General features: G+C 38.1%; 1 protein-coding gene across 1 annotated transcript in view; it reads right to left on the bottom strand.

Annotated features, from left to right (window-relative positions):
• COG5 (component of oligomeric golgi complex 5) overlaps positions 1–26,291 on the bottom strand; it is a 282,487-nt gene that overhangs the window by 115,418 nt on the left and 140,778 nt on the right. The window contains exon 8 of the mRNA XM_005679133.3: positions 18,516–18,681. Within this exon, the coding sequence (XP_005679190.2) occupies positions 18,516–18,681 (166 nt within the window). The remainder of the gene's footprint in view (positions 1–18,515; positions 18,682–26,291) is intronic.

The following is a 26,291-nucleotide window of genomic DNA, read 5'->3' as shown; positions in this document are numbered from 1 at the left end:
CACACAGACATACACACACACACACACACACATCACCACCACACACACCCAACAAGGATAATACAGAAAACGGGAATTCCCTGGAGAAGGAAATGGCACCCATTCCAGTATTCTGGCTTGGGAAACCGCATGGACAGAGGAGCCTGGCAGGTTACAGTCCAAGGGGTCACAAAGAGTCAGTCACGACTAAGTACGCATTCACTAACACTCTCCACAAAAAGAACAAGATACTGCAGTTTAGATATCTCGTTTGATAAATGAAGGTATAATCTTGACTCTATAAATTATGTGATAAATGTAACATTCTATAAATATTTTTAATTTGAATATAGTTGATTTATTCTATAATTGTTTATAGCAGTTTTTCCCCCCAATCAGAATAGCTCTTGATTATAAATACTCTTAAAGGGAACCTTAAAACCCCTGCAAATTAAGACTATGCTCCCATTTTCTGTGACTTATCTTATTCCAACAACACAAGAGAAGACTCTACACATGGACATCACCAGATGGTCAACACCGAAATCAGACTGATTATATTCTTTGCAGCCAAAGATGGAGAAGCTCTATACAGTTAGCAAAAACAAGACCAGGAGCTGACTCTGGCTCAGATCATGAACTCCTTATTACCAAATTCAGACTCAAATTGAAGAAAATAAGGAAAACTGCTAGACCATTCAGGTATGACCTAAATCAAATCCCTTATGATTATACAGTATAAGTGAGAAATAGATTTAAGGGCCTAGATCTGATAGATAGAGTGCTTGATGAACTATGGAATGAGGTTCATGGTATTGTACAGGAGACAGGGATCAAGACCATCCCCATGGAAAAGAAATGCAAAAAAGCAAAATGGCTGTCTGGGGAGGCCTTACAAATAGCTGTGAAAGGAAGAGAGGCGAAAAGCAAAGGAGAAAAGGTATAAGCATCTGAATGCAGAGTTCCAAAGAATAGCAAGGAGAGATAAGAAAGCCTTCTTTAGCGATCAATGCAAAGAAATAGAGGAAAACAACAGAATGGGAAAGACTAGAGATCTCTTCAAGATAATTAGAGATACCAAGGGAACATTTCATGCGAAGATGGGCTCAATAAAGGACAGACATGGTATGGACCTAAGAGAAGCAGAAGATATTAAGAAGAGGTGGCAAGAATACACGGAAGAACTACAAAAAAGATCTTCATGACCCAGATAATCATGATGATGTGATCACTAATCTAGAGCCAGACATCTTGGAAAGTGAAGTCAAGTGGGCCTTAGAAAGCATCACTACAAACAAAGCTAGTGGAGGTGATGGAATTCCAGTGGAGCTATTTCAAATCCTGAAAGATGATGCTGTGAAAGTACTGCACTCAATATGCCAGCAAATGTGGAAAACTCAGCAGTGGCCACAGGACTGGAAAAGGTCAGTTGTCATTCCAATTCCAAAGAAAGGCAATGCCAAAGAATGCTCAAACTGCCGCACAATTGCACTCGTCTCACATGCTAGTAAAGTAATGCTCAAAATTCTCCAAGCCAGGCTTCAGCAATACGTGAACCAGGAACTCCCTGATGTTCAAGCTGGTTTTAGAAAAGGCAGAGGAATCAGAGATCAAATTGCCAACATCCGCTGGATCATTGAAAAAGCAAGAGAGTTCCAGAAAAACATCTATTTCTGCTTTATTGACTATGCCAAAACCTTTGACTGTGTGGATCACAATAAACTGTGGAAAATTCTGAGAGAGATGGGAATACCAGACCACCTGACCTGCCTCTTGAGAAATCTGTGTGCAGGTCAGGAAGCAACAGGTAGAACTGAACATGGAACAACAGCCTGGTTCCAAATAGGAAAAGGAGTACGTCAAGGCTGTATATTGTCACCCTGCTTATTTAACTTCTATGCAGAGTACATCATGAGAAACGCTGGGCTGGAAGAAGCACAAGCTGGAATCAAGACTGCCGGGAGAAATATCAATCACCTCAGATATGCAGATGACACTACCCTTATGGCAGAAAGTGAAGAGGAAGTAAAAAGCCTCTTGATGAAAGTAAAAGAGGAGAGTGAAAAAGTTGGCTTATAGCTCAACATTCAGAAAATGAAGATCATGGCATCCGGTCCCATCACTTTATGGGAAATAGATGGGGAAAGAGTGGAAACAGTGTCAGACTTTATTTTTTAGGGCTCCCAAATCACTGCAGATGGTGACTGCAGCCATGAAATTAAAAGATGCTTACTCCTTGGAAGAAAAGTTATGACCAACCTAGACAGCATATTCAAAACCAGAGATATTACTTTGCCGACTAAGGTTCATCTAGTCAAGGCTATGGTTTTTCCTGTGGTCATGTATGGATGTGAGAGTTGGACTGTGAAGAAGGCTGAGTGCTGAAGAATTGATGCTTTTGAACTGTGGTGTTGGAGAAGACTCTTGAGAGTCCCTTGGACTGCAGGGAGTTCCAACCAGTTCATTCTGAAGGAGATCAACCCTGGGATTTCTTTGGAAGGAATGATGCTAAAGCTGAAGCTCCAGTACTTTGGCCACCTCATGTGAAGAGTTGACTCATTGGAAAAGACTCTGATGCTGGGAGGGATTAGGGGCAGGAGGAGAAGGGGACGACAGAGGATGAGATGGCTGGATGGCATCATGGACTCGATGGACCTGAGTCTGAGTGAACTCCGGGAGATGGTGATGGACAGGAAGGCCTGGCGTGCTGCGATTCATGGGATCACAAAGACTTGGACACGACTGAGCGACTGAACTGAACTGAACTGATCCTGTTTCCTCATACCTGACATCCCATGAGGGGATATCACATATCTGATTTTCTGCTTAATTTCAGATAACGTCATTTCACTGTTTTCCACTCACAAATGGGTTGAGGCCTTGTAGATCTGAAGCAGAATCAGTAGAAATATATTGGTACTCACTCAAAATAAAGTAAGGTCTTAAAAGCCACAAAAGCTAGAAAAGAAATAAGAATTTTCGATACCTGTTTTTTTTGTTTTTTGGGATCTTCAGGCCTTTAACATAAACAGTGAACAAACCAGAATCTTAAAAGTGTAGAGGAAGAGAATGTTTTTTAGTAAAACAAGGGAGAAGATCACTATTATGGGTGAGAGAGTTTTAAATATAAATTTGCGCCCCCAAAGCCACAGATATATAATAACTTCATCAAAGTGTGACCAGGGATACTAGCATTGGGATCAGCCTCCAACACATGTGAGTGAAAACTTATCATGTATTTTTAAATCCATTTGAATATGCCCCAGCTCACCAGTCTGTCAAAGAAACAAAAACTCAGTAACACTGAAAGAGAACATTTCCCATTCCATGATATTCTACAGGAGCCATGAGTTTCTATCATTGAAAAACTTGGGAAACCACCTCTTGTCTTTAGTTCTTCATCATACCACGTTTTGATGTTCCTTGTTATTTAGAAGCAAGCTTGTTTTATACATATATACACATAGACAAAAATTATTATGTGTATAACTGAGTCAACTTGTTGTGCATCTGAAACATTGTAAGTCAACTACACTTCCATAAAATATGTACATTTATAAAAAGAAAGGATCTTGGACACAGGCAGATTCAAGTCACCAAGTATAGTTCTAGCCTTCTCAGAAGCTATCTTACTTGAGCTATGTTCTTTATTTGTGCTTGACCTAAAAGTGCAAAGTATAGGGACAGTAACTATGGCACATTAATCAAGAGAGTTTGGTTACAGTTTATTACTTCTGAATATGTATGTGGTTAGTTTTACTATTCAGCATGTTGCTGGTATGAGGAAGAAGTCCCTTAATGAAGCCATGTAGGAATGAAAGATGCCCTAGTCATTATGTTCTTAGTAGGAATGTTCCCGTATTTGTTCAGACTTCAGTTATGTTCTATGTACAACTAACACTTATAGTTTCAAAAATGCAGGTTTTTCTTTGTATCTTGTCTTCATAATAAGGAAATAACTTACTAAATCATATAAATTGATATACAATGTGTCTAACAAATAAAGAAAGTATTTCTTCCCCCCTTCAAAAAAAAGGAATTAATAAAAATGTTTTCCTAGAGGGGGCAGCTGCAGTGGCAAGAAGGAGGACCAGGTGAGAAGAATAGAGATAGAAGCAGTGAGTCTCTGTGAATCCTACAAATATTTTACATATTTCAAAGTAAATTTAAATTTACAGGAATGAAAAAAGCAAACTCAAACTAAGCACAAACAAATACAGAAACACATAAAACTAATGGTACGTCAAATTAGTCAGATAACCATACACAGGAAATTACTTATTTCAAGGAATTTTTAATTACAGCATTCTGACTGTAATAAGATACATTTTAGGGGCAAGAAGAGTTGCACGTCTCTTTGCTTAACAGATGTGTTACTTCACTGATCTCTGAAGAAGGCTTTTTTATCTCTCCTTGCTATTCTTTGGAACTCTGCATTCAGATGCTTATATCTTTCCTTTTCTCTGCATTTCACTTCTCTTCTTTTCACAGCTATTTGTAAGGCCTCCTCAGACAGCCATTTTGCTTTTTTGCATTTCTTTTTCTTGGGGACGATCTTGATAACTGTCTCCTGTACAATGTCACGAATCTCCATCCATAGTTCATCAGTCACTCTATCAGATCTAGTCCCTTAAATCTATTTCTCACTTCCACTGTATAATCATAAGGGATTTGATTTAGGTCACACCTGAATGGTCTAGTGGTTTTCCCCACTTTCTTCAATTTAAGTCTGAATGTGGCAATAAGGAGTTCATGATCTGAGCCACAGTTAGCTCCCGGTCTTGTTTTTGCTATCTGTATAGAGCTTCTCCATCTTTGGCTGCAAAGAATATAATCAATCTGATTTCAGTGTTGACCATCTGGTGATGTCTAGGTGTAGAGTCTTCTCTTGAGTTGTTGGAAGAGGGTGTTTGCTATGACCAGTATGTTCTCTTGGCAAAACTCTATTAACCTTTGACCTGCTTCATTCTGTACTCCAAGGCCAAATTTGCCTGGTAATCCAGTTGTTTCTTGACTTCCTACTTTTGCATTCCAGTCCCATACAATGAAAAGGATATCCTTTTTGGGTGTTAGTTCTAAAAGGTCTTGTAGGTAGGTCTTCATTGAACTGTTCAACTTCAGCTTCTTCAGCATTACTGGTCGGGGAACAGACTTGGATTACTGTGATACTGAATGACTTCCCATGGAAACAGAGATATTCTGTTATTTTTGAGTTTGCATCCAAATACTGCATTTCAGACTCTTCTGTTGACTATGATGGCTACTCCATTTCGTCTAAAGGATTCCTGCCCACAGTAGTAGATACAGTGGTCATCCGAGTTAAATTCACACGTTCCAGTCCATCAAACTTCACTGATTCCTAGAATGTTGATGTTCACTCTTGCCATTTCCTTTTTGACCACTTTCAAGTTGCCTTGATTCATGGACCTAACATTCCAGGTTCCTATGCAATACTGCTCTTTATGGCATCAAAACTTGCTTCTATCACCAGTCACATCCAAAACTGGGCAGAGTTCCAAAGTATAGTAAGGAGAGACAAGAAACCCTTCCTCAGCAATAACGCATAGAAATAGATGAAAACAATAGAATGAGAAAGACTAGAGATCTCTTCAAGAAAATTAAGAGATACTAAGGGAACATTTCATGAAAAGAAGGGCTCAATAAAAAACATAAATGGTATGAACCTAACAGAAGCAGAAGATATTAAGAAGAGGTGGCAAGAATACACAGAAGAACAGTACAAAAAAGATCTTTATGACCCAGATAATCAGGATGGAGTGATCACTCACCTAGAGCCAGACATCCTGGAATATGAAGTCAAGTGGGCTTTAGGAAGCATCACTACAAACAAAGCTAGTGGAGGTGATGGAATTCCAGTGAAGCTATTTCAAATCCTGAAAGATGATGCTGTGAAAGCACTGCACTGAATATGCCAGCAAATTTGGAAAACTCAGCAGTAGCCACAGGACTGGAAAAGGTCAGTTTTCATTCCAATCCCAAAGAAAGGCAATGCCAAAGAATGCTCAAACTACCGCACAATTGCACTCATTTCGCATGCTAGTAAAGTAAAAATTACTAGTAATTTTAAAAGTAAAATTTTTAAAAGTAAAGCAAAATTCTCCAAGCCAGGCTTCAGCAATACGTGAACCGTGAACTTCCAGATGTTCAAGGTGGTTTTAGAAAAGGCAGAGGAACCAGAGATCAAATTGCCAACATCCGCTGGATCATGGAAAAAGCAAGAGAGTTCCAGAAAAATATCTATTTCTGCTTTATTGACTATGCCAAAGCCTTTGACTGTGTGGATCACAATAAACTGTGGAAAATTCTGAAAGAGATGGGAATACCAGACCACCTGACCTACCTCTTGAGAAACCTGTATGCAGCCCAGGAAGCAACTGTTAGAACTGGACATGGAACAACAGACTGGTTCCAAATTGGGAAAGGAGTAAGTCAAGGCTGTATATTGTTACCCTGCTTATTTAACTTCTATGCAGAGTACATCATGAGAAACGCTGGGCTGGAAGAAGCACAAGCTGGAATCAAGGTTGCCAGGAGAAATATCAATAACCTCAAATATGCAGATGACACCACCCTTATGGCAGAAAGCAAAGAAAAACTAAAGAGCCTCTTGATGAAAGTGAAAGAGGAGAGTGAAAAAGTTGGCTTAAAACTCAACATTTTAAAAACTTAAGATAATGGCATCCGGTCCCATCACTTCATGGCAAATAGATGGGAAAACAATGGAAACAGTGAGAGCCTTTATTTTGGGGGCTCCAAAATCATTGCAGATGGTGACTGCAGCCATGAAATTAAAAGACACTTCTTGGTAGGGAAGTTATGACCAACACAGACACCATATTAAAAAGCAGAGACATTAGTTTGTCAACAAAGGTCTGTCTAGTCAAGGCCATGGTTTTTCCAGTAGTCATGTGTGGATATAAGAGTTGCACTATAAAGAAAGCTGAGCACCGAAGAATTGATGCTTTTGAACTGTGGTGTTGGAGAAGACTCTTGAGAGTCCTTTGGACTGCAAGGAGATCCAATCAGCCCACCCTAAAGAGATCAGTCCTGGGTGTTCATTGAGGACTGATGTTGAACCTGAAACTCCAATACTTTGGCTACAAGATGCAAAGAGCTGATTCATTTGAAAGGACCCTGATGCTGGGAAAGATTGAGGGTAAGAGGAGAAGGGGACGACAGAGGATGAGATGGTTGGATGGCATCATCAACTCAATGGACATGAGTGTGGGTAAACTCTGGGAGTTGGTGATGGCCAGGGAGGCCTGGCGTGCTGCAGTTCATGAGGTCACAACGAGTCCGACATGACTGAGCGACTGAACTGAACTGTGTTGCTTCACAGCAATAATGAAACGAGATGCATTTTAGGATGCTGCAAATGAAGTTTCTCTTCACAAACAGAACAATGACAGGTGTGTAATCGGGATTAGAGGTCTTTCCTACTGCTGCTCAGTAAAGGAGAGAGATAAGACAACTCCTCACTAGAAATGAACATGTCTCAGACTCAAATTCTGATATCTATGCAACAATCCTCAATGAAAGAATACAAGGTTTATTGACTTAAAAAGTGATTCTGTGCCCAGAGCAGTGAAAATAGAAGGTCAACCTGGAACACAATGGGCCAGAGAGTAAAAAAGTGTTTAAAGAACAATGGAGATTAGGAAGCTTCCACAAAACAAATCTGAGAGTATCTGATGGGTCAAAATAATACCAATGATAATAGTTTATAAAATATTATATATAAAATATTTACTATATTATATATAAAATATTTACTATATTATATATAAAATATTAAAATATAAAGTATATAAAATGTTATAAAATATTGATTAAAAAATATTCCCTGAGCTCAAAGTCAAAAACTCAAACGTTTAAAAAGGGTGGGAACTGCTGTTTACAGTAGACTGTCAGTTAATAAGAGCAAAAGACATGATCAGTTCAGTTCAGTCACTCAGTCGTGTCTGATTCTTTGCGACCCCATGAATTTCAGCACACCAGGCCTCCCTGTCCATCACCAACTCCTGGAGTTCACTTAAGAGTCGTGTCCATCGAGTCAGTGATGCCATCCAGCCATCTCATCCTCTGTCGTCCCCTTCTCCTCCTGCCCCTAATCCCTCCCAGCATCAGAGTCTTCTCCAATGAGTCAACTCTTCACATGAGGTGGCCAAAGTTCTGGAGTTTCAGCTTCAGCATCATTCCTTTCAAAGAACACCCAGGACTGATCTCCTTTAGGATGGACTGGCTGGATCTCCTTGCAGTCCAAGGGACTCTCAAGAGTCTTCTCCAACACCACAGTTCAAAAGCATCAATTCTTCAGCACTCAGCCTTCTTCACAGTCCAACTCTCACATCCACACATGACTACTGGAAAAACCATACCCTTGACTAGACGGACCTTTGTTGGCAAAGTAACGTCTCTGCTTTTGAATATGCTATCTAGGTTGGCCATAACTTTGCTTCCAAGGAGTAAGCGTCTTTTAATTTCATGGCTGCAGTCACCATCTGCAGTGATTTTGGAGCCCCCAAAAATAAAGTCTGACACTGTTTCCACTGTTCCCCCATCTATTTCCCATGAAGTGATGGGACCAGTTGCCATGATTTTTGTTTTCTGAATATTGAGCTTTAAGCCAACTTTTTCACTCTCTTCTTTCACTTTCATCAAGAGGCTTTTTAGTTCCTCTTCACTTTCTGCCATAGGGTGGTGTCATCTGCATATCTGAGGTGATTGATATTTCTCCCGGCAATCTTGATTCTAGCTTGTGCTTCTTCCAGCCCAGCGTTTCTCATGATGTACTCTGCATAGAAGTTAAATAAGCAGGGTGACAATATACAGCCTTGATGTATTCCTTTTCCTATTTGGAACCAGTCTGTTGTCCAACTACCAACTAGTAAAATAATGAAATGAGGAAATGATTATAGGGGGTAAAATGTTATGGGGAATAGGATATTTCACATGGTGCAAAGTTATGCACCCAAAGTTACTTACTAATTGCTAAGAAAAGAGTACTTTTACAAGCAGCAATCTGGCATACACTTTAATAACAAGCAACAATGAGACAGACTGACATGATTTTGGTGCTTCCTGATATGATGTAATGGGAAATACACATCATCTTACCAGTTTTTTACCTTGAATGTAATAATGAAGAAACAATCAGACAAATTCTGAGTGTGGGGTTTGCTGAACATGTTAATGTCATTAAAGATAAAAAAGATGTTTTTTTTTTTTTTTTTTATTAAAGCAGAGTATAAACAAGACAACCAATGGAATAGCATAATGGCTAATTGGTTCCAGTGGGAGGGGAAACAGCCATAAAGAATATTTTATGGAAATAACTTAAAAATACTGAATGTGGATTACATGCAAAATAATATTAAATGTATCAATGTGAAATTTCTTGAGGCTAATGCCTAAGAATGTTACTGGATCTGATATACATGCACAGCTCTTTGCACATGTTAGAATGTTTCAACATAAAATGAGGATTTTAACCTCAAATTGAAAAGAACACATTTCAATTCAAGCTAAGCTTCAAGACTAGGTAGTACAAGAGCCCATCAATGGTTAGAGTCTATCCTACTTTTACAGAGGGCAAGAATCAAGAAAACCAGAGGCTATGTTAGTAAGCTTTTCACTCTAGTTTCTCAACAATTTCAAGTTTAGGCAAGAACTACATGTTTCTTTTTTTCTTCTTTGCCTTGCCCTGTGACTTGTGAGATCTTAGCTCCCTGAACAGGGATTGAACCCAGGCCCCAGCAATGGAACTTCTAAGTCCTAATCACTAGACCACCAAGGAATTACCTACATACTCCTTTAGTAAAGAGAGTTTATTATTTTTTTACTCTGATAATAGTGGAAAGCAGTAACAAAGAGAAACATTTAGGAGTTTAAAATATGAATACTCCTGTTCAAAATCTAGGTCTAATTAATTTTTCAAATTACTTGCAATGCTGTACAAAGAATATTAAGTAAAAGTGTACATGAACTGGAGAGGTAATATTGAAACAATATGCAATTATCTTAGATGTTACATAAAGAATGAACTTGTAACAGTGAGGAAAAGGCATGCAATGCATTTGTAAAAAGCAGAAAATATCAAATTACTGGAATATGTATAGCTTTGTTTTATTTGAAGAATTATAGAATGCATCAACCCACTACTCTTACAATAGGTATGAGCAGAAATACAAAAAGGTATTGTTTCCTGCCAGCAATTATTTGGAAGAACTGAGGCACCAAAAAAACCAAGATCACAGTCACTGGTTCTATTAGTTCCAGTGGCTTCATTTTTCTTGTTTATAGTTGAATACTTAAGGACTTTTATGCTCATACACTAAATACATCTTGCTGAAGAAATAAACATAATAAAAAATAATCAACATAGAACACCTGTAAAGGGAGCAAGAATAACTAAAACAAAAAACTGATGCCATTATCCACTGTTTTATGAACCTCAAAAAACAAAATTAAGTGTTTTAAACTAAGTTTTATTAATGCGATAGAAGAAACTAAGAAGTACTCAAAGAAACAATACTTGAGTAACTTCTAGTTAATGGAATAAAATCATTTTCTTGCCTTTGTCTCTTAAAGGACAATGGAAAAAAGAAAAAAAAAGTAGAAAAAAATATTAATTTCAAACAAACAAAGAAATCAATTAAAAACTTCAAACTTTAGATTATGAAGCATATATGCCAAATGCTATAGATAAATCAAAATGAACAAGGAAGCAGATAGCTGACATCCTAGATCATTAGCAACGAACAATCTGCTCCTAAAATCAACTGTAAGAATTTAGATAAGCTATCCACCAATTCTTTGCTTAGAGCGAAAAGGGACAGACATAGATGGGCCAGGAGAGAAGCCAGAAAAATGTTCAACATTGCAGAATAGGGAAGAGAGAAAAGCAGAAGGAGAAACCATTATAAAATGACATTTACAGTGTATGAGAATTATGCACGAAGCAGGGCACCCAAAGCCAGTGCTCTGGGACAACCTAGAGGGATAGGGTTGGGAGGGACATGGGACAGCGGTTCAGATGGGGGGATACAGATGTATAACTGTGGCCAATTCATGTTGATACAGGGCAAAAACCATCACAATGTAGCAATTCTCATCCAATTAATATAAATTGATTAAAAAAAAGAAGTACCCTCAAGCATAAGGAAACTGAGCTATTTAAAATTCTAAAAGATGATACTGTTAAAGTACTGTACTCTATATGTCAACAAATTTGGAAAATTTAGCAGTGGCCACAGGACTGGAAAAGGTCAGTTTTCATTCCAATCCCAAACAAGAGCAATGCCAAAAATGTTCAAACTACCATTCAATTGCCCTCCTTTCACATGCTAGCAACGTTATGCTCAAAATCGTCCAAGCTAGGCTTCAGCAGTATGTGAACTGAAATCTTCCAGGTGTACAAGCTGGGTTTTGAAGAGGCAGAGGAACCAGAGATCAAATTGACAACAGTTACTGGATCACGGAGAAAGCAAGGGAATTCCAGAAAAACATCTACTTCTGCTTCATTGACTTCATGAAATGCTGACTGTGTGGATCACAACAAACTGCAGAAAATTCTTAAAGAGATGGGAGGACCAGACAGTTTACCTGTCTCCTGAGAAATCTGTGGGTGAAGAAGCAACAGTTAGAAGTAGACATGGAACGATGCATTAGTTCAAAACTGAGGAAGGAGTAATACAAGGCTGCGTACTGTCACTCTGCTAATTTAACTTACATGCAGAGTTCATTATGCAAACTGCGAGGCTGGATGAATCACAAGCTGCAATCAAGATTGTCAGGAAAAATATCAACAACCTCAGATATGCAGATGATGATATCACTATAATGGCAGAGAGTGAAGAGGAACTAAAGAGCCTCTTGATAAGGGTGACAGAGGAGAGTGAAAAAGCTGGCTTAAAATTCAACATTAAAAAACTAAGATCATGGCATCCGGTCCCATCAGTGAGTCAATAAGTGTTAGTCATTCAGTCGTATCTGACTCTTTGCAATCCTATGGACTGTAGCCTACCAGGCTCCTCTATCCATGTGATTTCCCAGGCAAGAATATTGGAATAGGTTTCCGTTCTCTTCTCCAGGGGACTTTCCCAGCCAAGGGATCGAACCTAGGTCTCCTACATTGTAGGTGGATTCTTTCCCATCTAAGCCTCCAAGAAAGCACTGATCCCATCACTTCATGGCAAATAGAGGAGGAAAAAGTGAAAGCAGCAACAGATTTTTTTTTTTCCTGGGCTCCAAAATCACAGTGGACAGTGACTGTAACCATGAAATTAAAAGACACTTGCTCCTTGAAAGTAAAGCTATGACAAATCTACAGAGCATATTAAAAAGCAGAGATATCACTTTGCTGACAAAGGTCTGCATAGTTAAAGCTACGGTGTTTCCAGTAATCATGTATAGAAATGAGAGCTGGATCATGAAGGCTGAGTGCTGAAGAACTGACACTTTCAAATTGTGGCTGGAGAAGACTCTTGAGAGTCCCCTGGACTGCAAGGAGACCAACCAGTCAATCCTAAAGGAAATCAATCCTGAATATTAATTGAAAAGACTACTGCTGAAGCTCCAATAATCTGGCCACATGATGTGAAGAGCCAATCACTGGAAAAGATTGTGATACTGAGAAAGACTGAAGACAAAGGAGAAGGAGGCAGCAGAGGATGAGATGGTTAAATAGCATCACAGACTCAACGGACACAAATCTGAGCAAACTCTGAGAGATAGTGGAGAACAGAGGAGCCTGGCAAGCTACAGTCCACGAGGTGGCAAAGAGCTGGATGTGACTTTGCAACTCTACAACAACAAGGTAGGAAAACTATGAAAGGTAAAATGAGGTGAAAGAGGAAAGAAAGAATGTAAGGTTTCCACAAGAAACTGTTTGAATGGCTTTACTGAGAATCAAAATAAGCTCTAGAATGGTTCAAAATTTGAGTCAAGAAGCATTCCAAAATTAATAGGAAATGACAAGATGGTGAAATGTTATTCTAGACAATAAAGATATTACAAAGAAATAACACTAGAGACCACTACCTAATGAACAGAGATGCAAAACTCAACAAAATATTAGCAATTAAAACCCAAGAATGCTTAAAAATAATTTTATACTATAATCAAGTGGGATTGAAAGACTCAGGAAGAATCGGCCAAAGATATCCTGGAATTAATCAGTTATATGCAGAGTACATCATGAGAAACGCTGGGCTGGAAGAAGCACAAGCTGGAATCAAGATTGCCAGCAGAAATATCAATAACCTCAGATATGCAGATGACACTACCCTTATGGCAGAAAGTGAAAGAGGAGAGTGAAAAAGTTGGCTTAAAGCTCAACATTCAGAAAACGAAGATCATGGCATCTGGTCCCATCACTTCATGGGAAATAGATGGGGAAACAGTGGAAACAGTGTCAGACTTTATTTTTCTGGGCTCAAAAATCACTGCAGATGGTGATTGCAGCCATAAAATTAAAAGACACTTACTCCTTGGAAGGAAAGTTATGACCAACCTAGATAGCATATTCAAAAGCAGAGACATTACTTTGTCAACAAAGGTCTGTCTAGTCAAGGCTATGGTTTTTCCAGTGGTCATGTATGGATATGAGAGTTGTACTGTGAAGAAATCTGAGCGCTGAAGAATTGATGCTTTGAACTGTGGTTTTGGAGAATACTCTTGAGAGTCCCTTGGACTGCAAGGAGATCCAACCAGTCCATTCTAAAGGAGATCAGTTCTGGGTGTTCACTGGAAGGACTGATGTTGAAGCTGAAACTCCAATACTTTGGCCACCTCATCCAAAGAGTTGACTCACTGGGAAAGATTCTGATGCTGGGAGGGATTGGGGTCAGGAGGAGAAGGGGACGACAGAGGATGAGATGGCTGGATGGCATCACTGACTCGATGGACATGAGTTTGAGTGAACTCCAGGAGTTGGTGATGGACAGGGAGGCCTGGCGTGCTGCAACTCATGGGGTTGCAAAGAGTTGGACATAACTGAGCGACTGAACTGAACTGACACCAAGGTTGTAAGAGACAAGGTTCATAAATATAGGTCAACTGTTTTCATATATACCAACAATGAACAAGGGGAATTTGAATTTGATAACAAAATACCATTAACATTACTCCTCATTCCAAATGAAATACGTAGATATAAACAGGGCTTCCCTGGTAGCTCAGATGGTAAAGCATCTGCCTACAATGCAGGAGACTCGGGTTCGATCCCTGGGTCAGGAAGATCCCCTGGAGAAGGAAATGGCAACCCACTTCAGTATTCTTGCCTGGAGAATTCCATGGACCAAGGAGCCTGGTAAGCTACAGTCCATGGTGTAGCAAAGAGCTGGACACGACTGAGCGACTTCACTCAGGTATAAATAAACCTAACAAAATAGAGACAAAAACTATATGAGGAAAACTAGAGAACTCTGATGATAAAAATCAAAGAGGAACTAAATATACAGAGAGATATTCCATGTTCACAGACAGAAGAAACAATATTATGAAGATGTCAGTTCTTTCCAATTGCATCTACAGATTCAATGCAATCAAAATCTGAATTCTAGAAAAAAAAAATTTCTTCTGTCAACACACGGATTCTAAAGTTTATATAGAGAGGAAAAAAATCAGAACAGCTCACACAATATTGAAGAAAAAGAACAAAGTTGGAAGACTGACTAGCCAACTTCAAGACATTCTATAAAGCTTCAGTAATCAACACAATGAGGTAGTATTGGCAAAAGAAGAGACAAATAGATCGATGGAACAGAATAGTGACTTCCCAAATATACCCACATAAATATAGTCAATGCCCTTTTACAAAGAAACAAAGGCAATAAATTTGGCAAAGGCAGAATCTTCAACAAATGATGTTGGAATAACTGGGTAACCACATGCAAAAAAATGAATCTAGACACAGATTAGACACAAACTAAGATCATGGCATCCAGTCCTATCACTATGGCAAACAGATGGGAAAAACGTGGAAACTGTCAGATTTCATTTTCTTGGGCTCCAAAATCAATGCAAACACTGACTGCAGTCACGAAATTAAAAGATACTTGATCCTTTGGAAGAAAAGCTATGACAAAACTAGACAGCATATTAAAAAGCACTTTGCTGACAAAGGTTCATATAGTCAAAGCTATGGTTTTTCTAGTAGTTATGTATGGATGTGAGAGTTGGACCATAAAGAAGGCTGAGTGCCGAACACTTGATGTGTTCTCCAGCAACTGTGGTGCTGGAGAAGACTCTTGAGAGTCCCTTGGACAGCAAAGAGATCCCACCAGTCAATCCTAAAGGAAATCAATCCTGAATATTCATTGGAAGGACTGATGCTGAAGCTGAAACTCCAATACTATGGCCATCTGACATAAAGAGCTGACTCACTGGAAAAGACCCTGATGCTGGGAAAGACTGAGGGCAAGAGGAAAAGAGGGCAACAGAGGATGAGATGGTTGGATGGCATCACTGACTCAAAGGACATGAGTTTCAGCAAACTCAGGGAGATAGTGAAGAACAGAAAACCCTGGCATGCTGCAGTTCATGGACTTGCAAAAAGCTGGACATGACTTAGCGACTGAACAACAAGGTGACACAGACCTCACATACCTCACCAAAATTAACTCAAAATGGATCACAGACCTAAAAGTAAAAACGTCAAACTGTAACATGCCTAGGAGATAACATATGAGAAGACCCAGATGACCTTGGGTATGGCAATGACTTTCTAGATAGAATACCAAAGACATGATATGAAAGAAATAACTGATAAGCTGGACTTCATTAAAAACTTCTATTCTGGAAGAGACAAATAATCAAATCTGCAACTTGATTTTTCATATAAGGATGCTGAGAATTATCTATATTGATAAATTTATTACCATAAATATTATATAGTAGTCTAACTGAGTCCCTTGGACTGCAAGGAGATCCAACCAGTCCATTCTGAAGGAGATCAGCCCTGGGTGTTCTTTGGAAGGAATGATGCTGAAGCTGAAACTCCAGTACTTTGGCCACCTCATGCGAAGAGTGGACTCATTGGAAAAGACTCTGATGCCGGGAGGGATTGGGGGCAGGAGGAGAAGGGGACAACCGAGGATGAGATGGCTGGATGGCATCACTGACTCGATGGACACAAGTCTGAGTGAACTCCGGGAGTTGGTGATGGACAGGGAGGCCTGGCGTGCTGCGATTCATGGGATCACAAAGACTTGGACACGACTGAGCGACTGAACTGAACTAATAAACAAGCTGGCTTATTCATTTTCCAATGAAGGAGAGACTGTTTTCATTGTTTAACTATTACGAATAATAGTAAAATAAAAATTCTTATAGAGATGTGACAGAGTTTATTTAGGGTATACTCTTACCAAGGCAATTATAAGATCATGAGGTACACCCATTTTTAACCTTATTGATCAGTACGATACAACTGAATAAAGTGGTTGAAACCTTTTCTTCTCCTACAATCAGAGTATCAGATATTTAGTTCTGGTCTCAGATTTTGCCAATTTCACAGAGAAATAAGAGTCTTGAATCATTTGTATTTCTCTAATGATTAGTTCACATCCTCTAAAAAGAGGCTAAGCATATTTTTGTGTTTACTGGATGTGTTCTGTGATTTGCTGACTCATATTCATTATCTATTTTTCAACTGAGTTACTTACCTTTCTCTTAGTGGATTACAAACTTTCAGGTACATCTTGGGTAGCATATTTTCCCATATAACTATAATAATGTTATTTTTTAAATTTTGAAACAATCTTAAACATACAGAAAATTTGAAACTATAGTAAAAAATTTTTTCTTGAATCATTAGGGAATAAGTTACTGATATGATGCACTATCACCCCTGAATGCTTTAATGTGTATTTCCAACAAAAATGACATTGCTATACATAATCTCAATATAACCAACAAGATTAGGCAATTAACATTAACCCTGTCAATGTAATATCTTTAAAAATAACAGTGATTATTCTTTTAAAAACAATAAAGAATAGGATTTCTACACTAAATCGTGGTATTCACTCCTCAACAGATGACAATAAGGCTTGAAAACACTTCATTCTTTCCAAAAAGGGGAGCATACATTAGGACAGACAGCAGGTGAATAATTGCTTTCATTTTTTCCCCTCATTCTTGACAACACAATAGAGAATGAGATTAAACAACTTCTGGAAATTTAAACATTAGATCAAACTTTCTGAAAATAATTGCTAGGAAAAGCTGAGAGGGAAATCTCCTCTGGCAATCTCTTTTCAAAGCTGTCCTCCTGGGATGGTCTTAATACAGACTTATTCAGAGGCTAGAGCGAACCTTTAAAAATCCCTTTAAGATCAAAGATTTTTTTATCTCTTTTTATCTTGTACAAATTATTTATGAGGGACATAGTCTGTTATTTAAAGTTATTTTTATATAGCAAACATAAAAATAATAATCAATGGCTGAAAATATTTTAGTATTAGCTCTGCATCAAGAACTATTATTAAGTTGACATAGACAAGTCTATGATATTAGAGTATCCTGTTCAATACAAAAATGGGAAGAGGAGAAAACTTTTTTAACAGGCATTAAAAAACACTCTGGGGAATTTTTTCAATAGTCTGAATAAAATAAGGCAGTAAAACTGAAGAAAGAAATGGAGTCAAGACAGATTTATCTGTCTCTAAGTAGAAGAAAATAAATAGCATGATTGTATGTGATGGGAAAGAGATACAATGAAAAGCTGATGATGCGGTAGAGAGAAGGGATCTATGAAAGCAATGCCTTTCTTTGAGTGATGGGATCTAAGGCAAAAGTAGAGTATTTGCCTCTTTTAGGAGCAAGTACAGTTCATCCATATTAACAGGAAAGACGAAAGATTTTAAGGAGAGAAATGCAAAGTTAGGGTTGCTTAGGAAAATGAGAGGCACCCAGGACATGCAGTCTCTCCTCTCTATGAAGTGTGTTATATACGTGAATGTCACCATCAGGCATGGTTTTGCAGGAAAAGGGTTGGGGACTGCTGTCTTGAATCTACCTGCCTGGGTTTTCCTTAGATTTTGCTATAGTTGTAATGTTCCCAAAGCTTTATCAGCATCTATCTATCTCCACACTCAGCTTTTATTGCTCCTGAGTACCAGAATTATACATGCCCAGAAAGATAAAGTATAATAGAGATTGTATTTCCTTAAAAAATATTTTCTGCCTCAATAAGAAGTACATGTGAGGATACGGATTTCAGAAAGAAAAATGTGTTCCTTTTTTTCCCTTGCATCTGTTTCCTCTGAACTAAATAAAGCCACAGTTTATAGTTTTTATCTAGAAGTTCTGAATATACCAATTGGCCAGTTCAACTCACTGATTAGACAAAAGTTATAAATAAATTCTAAAGCAAAATTTCCTCTCTCATTTTCTGTCTACTAAAAAGTGAGTCATTAGATTACTTTGAAACTTGAATGCTTCACATACTATTCAAAGGACTTTTCAGTTATAAATAAATAAATGAAGCTAAATATAAACCACATCCATACCTCTCACAGCTGACTGGGAAGGCTGAGTCAAAACTTTGATATCTAATGCACTGTTGATATTTTCTTCTATCGCAGCACAATATCCATCCACAACATTGGTAATAGTGTCCTTCAAAGTTCCAAGATTATGGAAAACCTGAAGAGCGGTTCCGACCTGGGTTGGATTCTTTAAAAAGGTGGTGGTGGGGTGGGGTGAGAAAAGATATAAATAGGAAAAGAAACAAAATAAATATAAATCTACAAATCTAAGTGGTACTTGAGCAGTTACTATAATATTTTTTAAATTATTATAAACAAGAACAAAAATAATGTATTTGGAACAAGTATCATTTTTAGTCATTACTTATTTCATAAAAGACAAAGTTAAATACCATGTGTATGACTTCCTCCCTTTCCCTTTTCCTCCTCCTTTAAAGGATAATCACAAAATAAAGAATCTGTTATATTATTGGAGCTTACTTGAAATTTACCATTAATCTCTATGAAGAGAGCTATGTAAGAACTAACAACCCCTATATGTGTTTAGAAAGAAATAAATTGTGCACAGTAAACTGCAGGCTAGGCCTTGTGAACTGATACTACTATTCACTGTATTATCTTCTTTCATTCATTCACTGAAACTACAAATATATATATATATAGAGTGCCCACTATGGGGTCTATCTTGCTTCTATCTGCTGGAACTGTAGTAGTAAATAAAACCAGTTGAGTTTCTGCCCTTATGGAACTTATATTTACCTAAGAAATCTATAAACAATAAATATAAGAGAGTATTAGGTAGTGATATATGCTATAAAAAAGAAAGCAGGGAATAAAAATAGAGAATGATGTGTATTATTATAGAGGGAAGAGCCAGAGAATGCATCTCAAAGGCAGTATTTAAACAGAGATCAACATCTGGAAAATATGGGGAAATACAGATCTGAGCAGGGGTATCAACAAAAGAACCAAGGTGGAAATGTGCTTGGAAGCTAATGAAAGAGCAATCAGGCCATGGTGGTGGCTGGATCAGATAGGGGTAAGCAACGATGGGGAAGTAGAAACACTACCGGAGAGTAGATTCAGTTCACAGTGATATAAATAAGCTGCTGGATTTGTCATTAAGTAAATGACTGAATTAACAAGGTATATCTACATCAACATAGTTATAGGTTCAAATAGCTGAAATTCCTCTTACATTTATGATTCAGCATCTGTCATTAAAGGCACACGGTTAAAAAGTGAGATTATTTCACTAACATTTTCTTGACTGTTGAGTATAAGTAACACAAAATATTATTTCTGAAGTCTACTGGTGATAGTAAGAGCACGTGGCGCACACACGCTCAGCAGCAGGGTAGGATCAGCTTAGAGACAAGATCAGGAAACATGGTTGGTGAACACCCATTTTAGACTGTTTTTTAATTAAACAAGAAAAAGTAGCAAATGGACATTGTTTCATATTAAAACATGCTTTTGCTTTTAGTAGATATCAAGAATGAAAATTAGGCAGCTATGAAGATATTTCCCTTATCACTATTCAAATTCTATATAATCTAAGAAAGCACTACCTGACCAATTTCAAAGAATATCTTCACCTTAAAAACTAGAATATAGACACATATTATAACATTATATTTATTGCCTTTATTATCCTCAAAGGATCTGAAAATCACAGTTTTTCAACATACAGGTTTTCAGTAACTTTCAATAATTATGTAACTTCAACAGCTTACAAAGAATGTACATTGAAAGTTATATGCATATGCTAACTGAAAACAGTTGGAGTCTTATCTTACTTGAGAGATCTAGTCAGAATTGATCAGTCTTCTTAAGTTTCTACCCCAAAATTTAACTACCAAAAACTTTCAAAACAGTAACATGTACAGGGCAACATTAAAGAAGCATCCAGTATCGGAATGGTTATCATCAAAAAGACAACAAGTAAGTGTTGGCAAAGATGTGGAAAAAGGGGAACCTTCATGTACTGTTGTTGAGAATGTAAATTAGTGCAGCCACTATGAAAAACACTATGGGGGTTCCTCAAAAAATTACGTAAGTAACTCTGAGGAACTCCGCTTTCCCCTCTGTATCCTGAATTCATAAATCTTAAAATGATGAGGATAGATTTCCAAAGCTGGCTGAAGTTCCTTTTTTTTTTTTTTTTTTTAAATAAAATTGTAGCCAACAAGATCCCAACTCTAAAATTCCGATTCAGCTGGATCAGACTGAGGCCTGGTTATTACATTTTGAAGCTCTTCAGATGCAGCCACCTGGGAACCAACATTTGGAAACCACTTGACTAGATGACTCTGCCAGACTTTGAAAAATGAGAATCATTTGTTCATGTGAAAGACAGGATTTTCTGGTAAAAAGAAGCAAATACACAGAGAAATGACAGGAAAATTACAGTGTATCCTTAAGGAGTGGTATATAGATTTTACTGCCAGAAGTTTTGCATATGTGGGGGGAAAAAAAGATAACATTGAACAAGCAAATAAGGGTCTGGTCACTGACAACCTTGGACTGCATTCTGTGAAATTTCTATTTAATATTACTGGTAACAGAAAAATGATTCATGTAATAAAATTATCATAATCTAAGATGTTTGAGGAAATAAAAATAATTACATCAGCTCTGACAATAATTTTAAAAAAGAAAAGAAGGAAAAATAGCTTGAACTAGGGAGTTGCAATTAAAAACAAAGAACAGGACAGACAGGAGAGATTCTGAAACACTGAAAGGAAACTGTCTACTGACTGACTATGATGGACAAGAGGGAAGGAAGAGTCTACCATATATGGAAGCTTCTTCAAGTGTGGGGGCCTGAAAGGACAGAAAAAGAAAAAAGAAAATCAAAAGAAGGAGATCATTTGGGCAAGTGGGTGGACGAGTGGTGGGATGAGAGGGTGAACGGCTGTTGTTAATGAAGTGCTCACTGTGAGACACGCGGAGTCTCAGGTGCCAACGGAGCGTTCTCAGTTGGAGAGGAGAACGCTTTTGAACTGGATAATCATAGGAACCTAGACTGAGTAGCAAGCTAAATTGATGTAATAAATAATACAGAATGTTGGAAACTTTTAATCACAAAGGGAATAAAGAAGAGAACTGGTGAGAGTAAGAGAACAGAAATGGGGTGATAGAATCCTCTAATCAGAGTAACAACTAGAACATTAGAAAAACTGGGAATGAAATCATTTTGTCTAGCTATGATTCCAGCAAAGAATACCTCCTAAATATAATAAACATTAGTGTTCTTTTCCCATCATCCTCTCTCATCACAGACAAATATCACATATTTGACCAGCAGAATTTTCTGGGTCCTTATTAGTAATAACCATCAGGCTTTCAGCTCCCTCATCTGTAAAATGAGGGGACTGGACTAGATGAATTCTAGTACCCTTGCCAATACTAACATATGATTGTACTATCATTCAGTGTACATCATTTACTCGTGCTAGCACTGTGCAAAGTACTGAGGATTTAAAAAAAACTGAAGCAAATACTGTCCCGTCTGACCTTTCAGTATCTATGGTCTGATGGGTGATAAAGACAATTAAAGCAGCAATTAGAATGTACTATGATATATTAGAGGAGAAATGGATAGTTTAATAGGAGAGGTGATTAACTCAGAATCGGGGAGGGAAAGAGGGATAGAGGAGTCAAGAAATTCTCCTTAAAGGAAGAAGACCCAGCCTAGACCAAAAGTGAAGTTGTCATGGTAAGGTGTTAGGAGCTGGAGATAAGGAGGGCTCGAAGATTTACAGGAGTCAGGAAAACCACTCCAAGCAGAGGAATAGCACATACAAAAGCCTGTGAATGAGCACACTGTGGAAATTAAATCGACTAATATCATATCTGATAGGTAAGAGAACTACACAAATACCTAAACCAATGCAGGTGCCCCTATCAGTCAATCTCAAACTTTTGGTAAATATAAAAGAATTACCTGAGGGAGCTTGTTAACTAAAAACAGACACATAAGGAAGACCTGAGATTGCTGGTAAGTTTTCATTTTTTTAATCTGAATGCTGGTTATGTATGTTTGTTCGCTTTGTGAAAAATTCATTGAGCTGTACTCCTATGAGCTATGTACTTTTCTGTTGATTACATTTCCACCATACAGTCTAAAATAAGAGGGTTAAGACCATCAGGAAAAAAATGCACATGCTGGCAACCCAAGTGTCCACTGAATGGATGAAGAAAATGTGTTATTCAGATAATGAAATATTATTCAGTCTTAAAAAGAAATCCTGTCACAAGCTACAACATGGGTGAACATATCATGCTATGCAAAATAAACCAGTCACAAAAAAATACTGTGTGGCTACATATTATAAAGATAATACTATTTATATATTATTTATATGAAGACTGTATACAGACAAATTCATAGAGACAGTAGAACAGTGGTTGCCAGGGACTCAGGGATAGAGAGGGATAAGAATTGTTCAGTAGACAGTTTCAGTCCAGTGAGACTTCTGGAGACTAGATGTGTGATGTGAACTAATATAAACATATCTCATGCTACTGAACGCTAACGGTGACTGATTTCATATTAGGTGTATTTCATTGGAATTTAAAAATGCATATGCTTGGATCTCAACTTCAGATACACTAATTTGATAGGTTTAGGAATGAGGCCAAAGAATCTGGATAATTATGATAAACCTAATTTTTCTACTGCAGTCATCCAGTAAGGCCTTATTATGAACCAAGCATTATTTTAGGGGCTTTTACACATGTGAGGTCTAATCCTCCCCAACAAAGCATTCAAAGTAGCTGTACTGTTCCCTACTGAAAGAGAGGGAAACTGAGGAATAGAGAAGTCAGCAGAAGCTCCAAGACTACAAAGAATAAATGGCAGAGCAGGGATTCAAACATTAAAATGTCTGGATTTTAAAGTTCATGCTTCTTCCAAATAACAACAGTTATTTGCAAATAACCATTAGTACCAATTAAAGTCTGACTTTCCTTAAGCAGTAAAATAAAATTTGAAAGTAACTAAGGAAAATGGCCAATAAGTGCTGTTACTTTACTAAGTAAGTGAAAGTCGCTTAGTTGTGTCCAAGACTTTTTGCAATCCCATGTATTGTAGCCTGCCAGGCTCCTCTGTCCATGGGATTCTCCGGGCCAGAAAACTGCAGTGGGTTGCCATGCCCTCTTCCAGGAGATCTTCCCAACTCAGCGATCGAACCCATGTCTCCCGGATTGCAGGCTGAACAACCAGGGAAGCCCAAGGATACTGGAGTGGATAGTTTATCCCTTCTCCAGGGGATCTTCCCAATCCAGGAATCGAACTGGGGTCTTCTCCATTGCTTGCTAAGTAAGGACATTTTTTAAAACTTCACTATCTACTATCATCACTTCATAAAAGAAAGGTTGTTCAAGTAACAAGGGAAATTCTCAGAGTAAGTAGTTGCCTTGTTTTCATTTTGAATTTTAATGGGAACTGATAAAACTTCAGCATGACTGCTACTAACCTACAGTGTTTGGAAACTGGTACTTTTGTTATCTTTCTGTACAAATAAGCAGGTTAGCCAATCTTGCTTGTATACAATATCCTCAAGTTTCAAGTTCCCCTGAAAACTGCCCATAAAAAAATTCTTTCTTTCCTGGTACCCAGGGCCACTGTTGTTCTCTGTGAAATTTGATGGTTTAAATTCAGCGGCAAACAGTTAACTCTTTGCCACACTCACCTGGCTCCCCATGCTCTGCTGCAAATCCCAACTTCAACAAAGCTGAAATCAGTAAAATCATAAACTGTCCTTAATAGAACACTTTCTCATCTCATAGGCAAACTGTGCAAACACAACGTGAACAATTCACTGCCCCTCTCGGAGCTGCCTGTTCTTTGGGCCTATTTTCCCAAAATTCCAAGATTAGCTCTAGGACTTCCCTGTTTCTTTACACCACCTAACCAAATCCCTCTTTACAAAATCAGACCCATTCCTGGTACTTCTTAGGAGGTCTACATTCATTGGCAGGTTCCACCCTGATCTGTGGATACAGTATACTACATGAAGATGCCTTCTCCCCTAGGTGAAAAGTGAAAGTGAAGTCGCTCAGTCGTGTTCGACTCTTTGCGACCCCATAGACTGTAGCCTACCAGGCTCCTCTGTCCATGGGATTTTCCAAGCAATAGTGCTGGAGTGGATTGCCATTTCCTTCTCCAGGGGATCTTTCAGACCCAGGGATGGAACCCAGGTCTCCCGCATTGTAGACAGACACTTTACCGTCTAAGCCACCAGGGAAGTCTCCCCTGGATAGTAATGTTTAAAATGGCATCCGTATCCACTTATTTTCTTTTGTCAACACAACATAAGTAGAATAAATATTACAAAGTTCACTTTACAGTTAGCTAACTAAGGTACTAAGAAGACAGGCCCAAAGCGGGCCTAGCAGGCCAGTTTCAGGCCTCAGTCCCTTCACTCCCTATTCTATACTCTTCCACAGCTCACCCTGTCACCACCCAACTCTAGTCTTCTATTAGGTACAAAAGTAATTGCAGTTTTGGACCGTGAATTTTAAATCATTAAAACTAGGCTCAAACATATTTTTTTAATCAACACATTTTTGCCAATGAGAAATAAGTTGGTTTATTCCTGTAGTATAAAAATCCATACTTCAGGACTCAGTGAACTCTTGGAAAGTATTTTCTGTCTCCTGCTGGTTGTGGAAGTGTTTTCCCTGTAAAAAGTTGTCAAGATGCTGGAAGAAGTGATCAGGTGAATATGGGAGATGAGTCAAAACTTCATTGCCCAATTCATTCAATGTCTGAAGTGTCACGTGACATGTGGCTGCGCACTGTCATGCAGAAGGATCAGGCCCTTTCTGCTGACCAATGCCATCTGCAGGTGTTGCTGCATTCGGTGCATCTCATCCATTAATTGCAGAGCGTATTTCTCAGATGTAATGGTTTCTCCAGGATTCAGAAAGCTATAGTGGATCAGACGGGCCGCAAACCACCAAAGAGCGACCATGACCTTTTTTTGGTGCAGGTTTGGTTTTCAGAAGTGCTTTGGAGATTCTTCTCTGCCCAACCACTAAGCTGGTCATTGATGACTGTTATATTAAATTCACTTTTCGTCGGACTTCACAACCTGATCAAGAAATGGTTTGCTGTTGTTGAGCACAATAAGAGAGGATGACACCTTTAAATAATGATTATTTTTTATTTCTGCTCAGCTCAAGAGGCACCCACTTACCAAGTTTTTCCACTTTTCCAATTTGCTTCAAATGCCAAATGACCACAGAATTGTGGACATTGAGTTCTTAGGCAATTTCTCATGTAATGGTAAGAGGATCAGCTTTAATGATGGCTCTCAGTTGGCCGTTGTCAACTTCTGATGGCAAGCCACTACTCTCTTCATCATTAAGGCTTTCTCCTTTGCAAAAGTTCTTGAACAACCACTGTGCTGTACATTTGTTAGCAATTCCTGGGCCAAAGCATTGCTGATGTTACAGGTTGTCTCTGATTCTTTACGATCCATTTTGAAGTAAAAAAAAAAAACTTGAATTTGCTTTTTGTCTAACCTCATTTCTCATAGTCTAAAATAAATATAAAATAAATAACAAATAATAAGTCATGAGCAAAAAACAAAGTGAGAAATGCACATTAAAATGATAAATAGCATAACCATATTTATCTAAGAATGTACTCCAATATCAAGTGGCCAGGTTCAACAACACAAAATTGCAATTACTTTTGCACCAACCTAATAGACAATGTCTCCTCTTTAAATGAGAGTCAACATTCTAAGAGTAATTTTCTACAAATTGTCAATGACACCTTCA

Source organism: Capra hircus, chromosome 4 (assembly GCF_001704415.2).
Source record: "Capra hircus breed San Clemente chromosome 4, ASM170441v1, whole genome shotgun sequence".
NCBI lineage: Eukaryota > Metazoa > Chordata > Mammalia > Artiodactyla > Bovidae > Capra > Capra hircus.
Note: the sequence above shows the minus strand (reverse complement) of the source record. Positions and strands in the feature narration are given on the sequence as shown.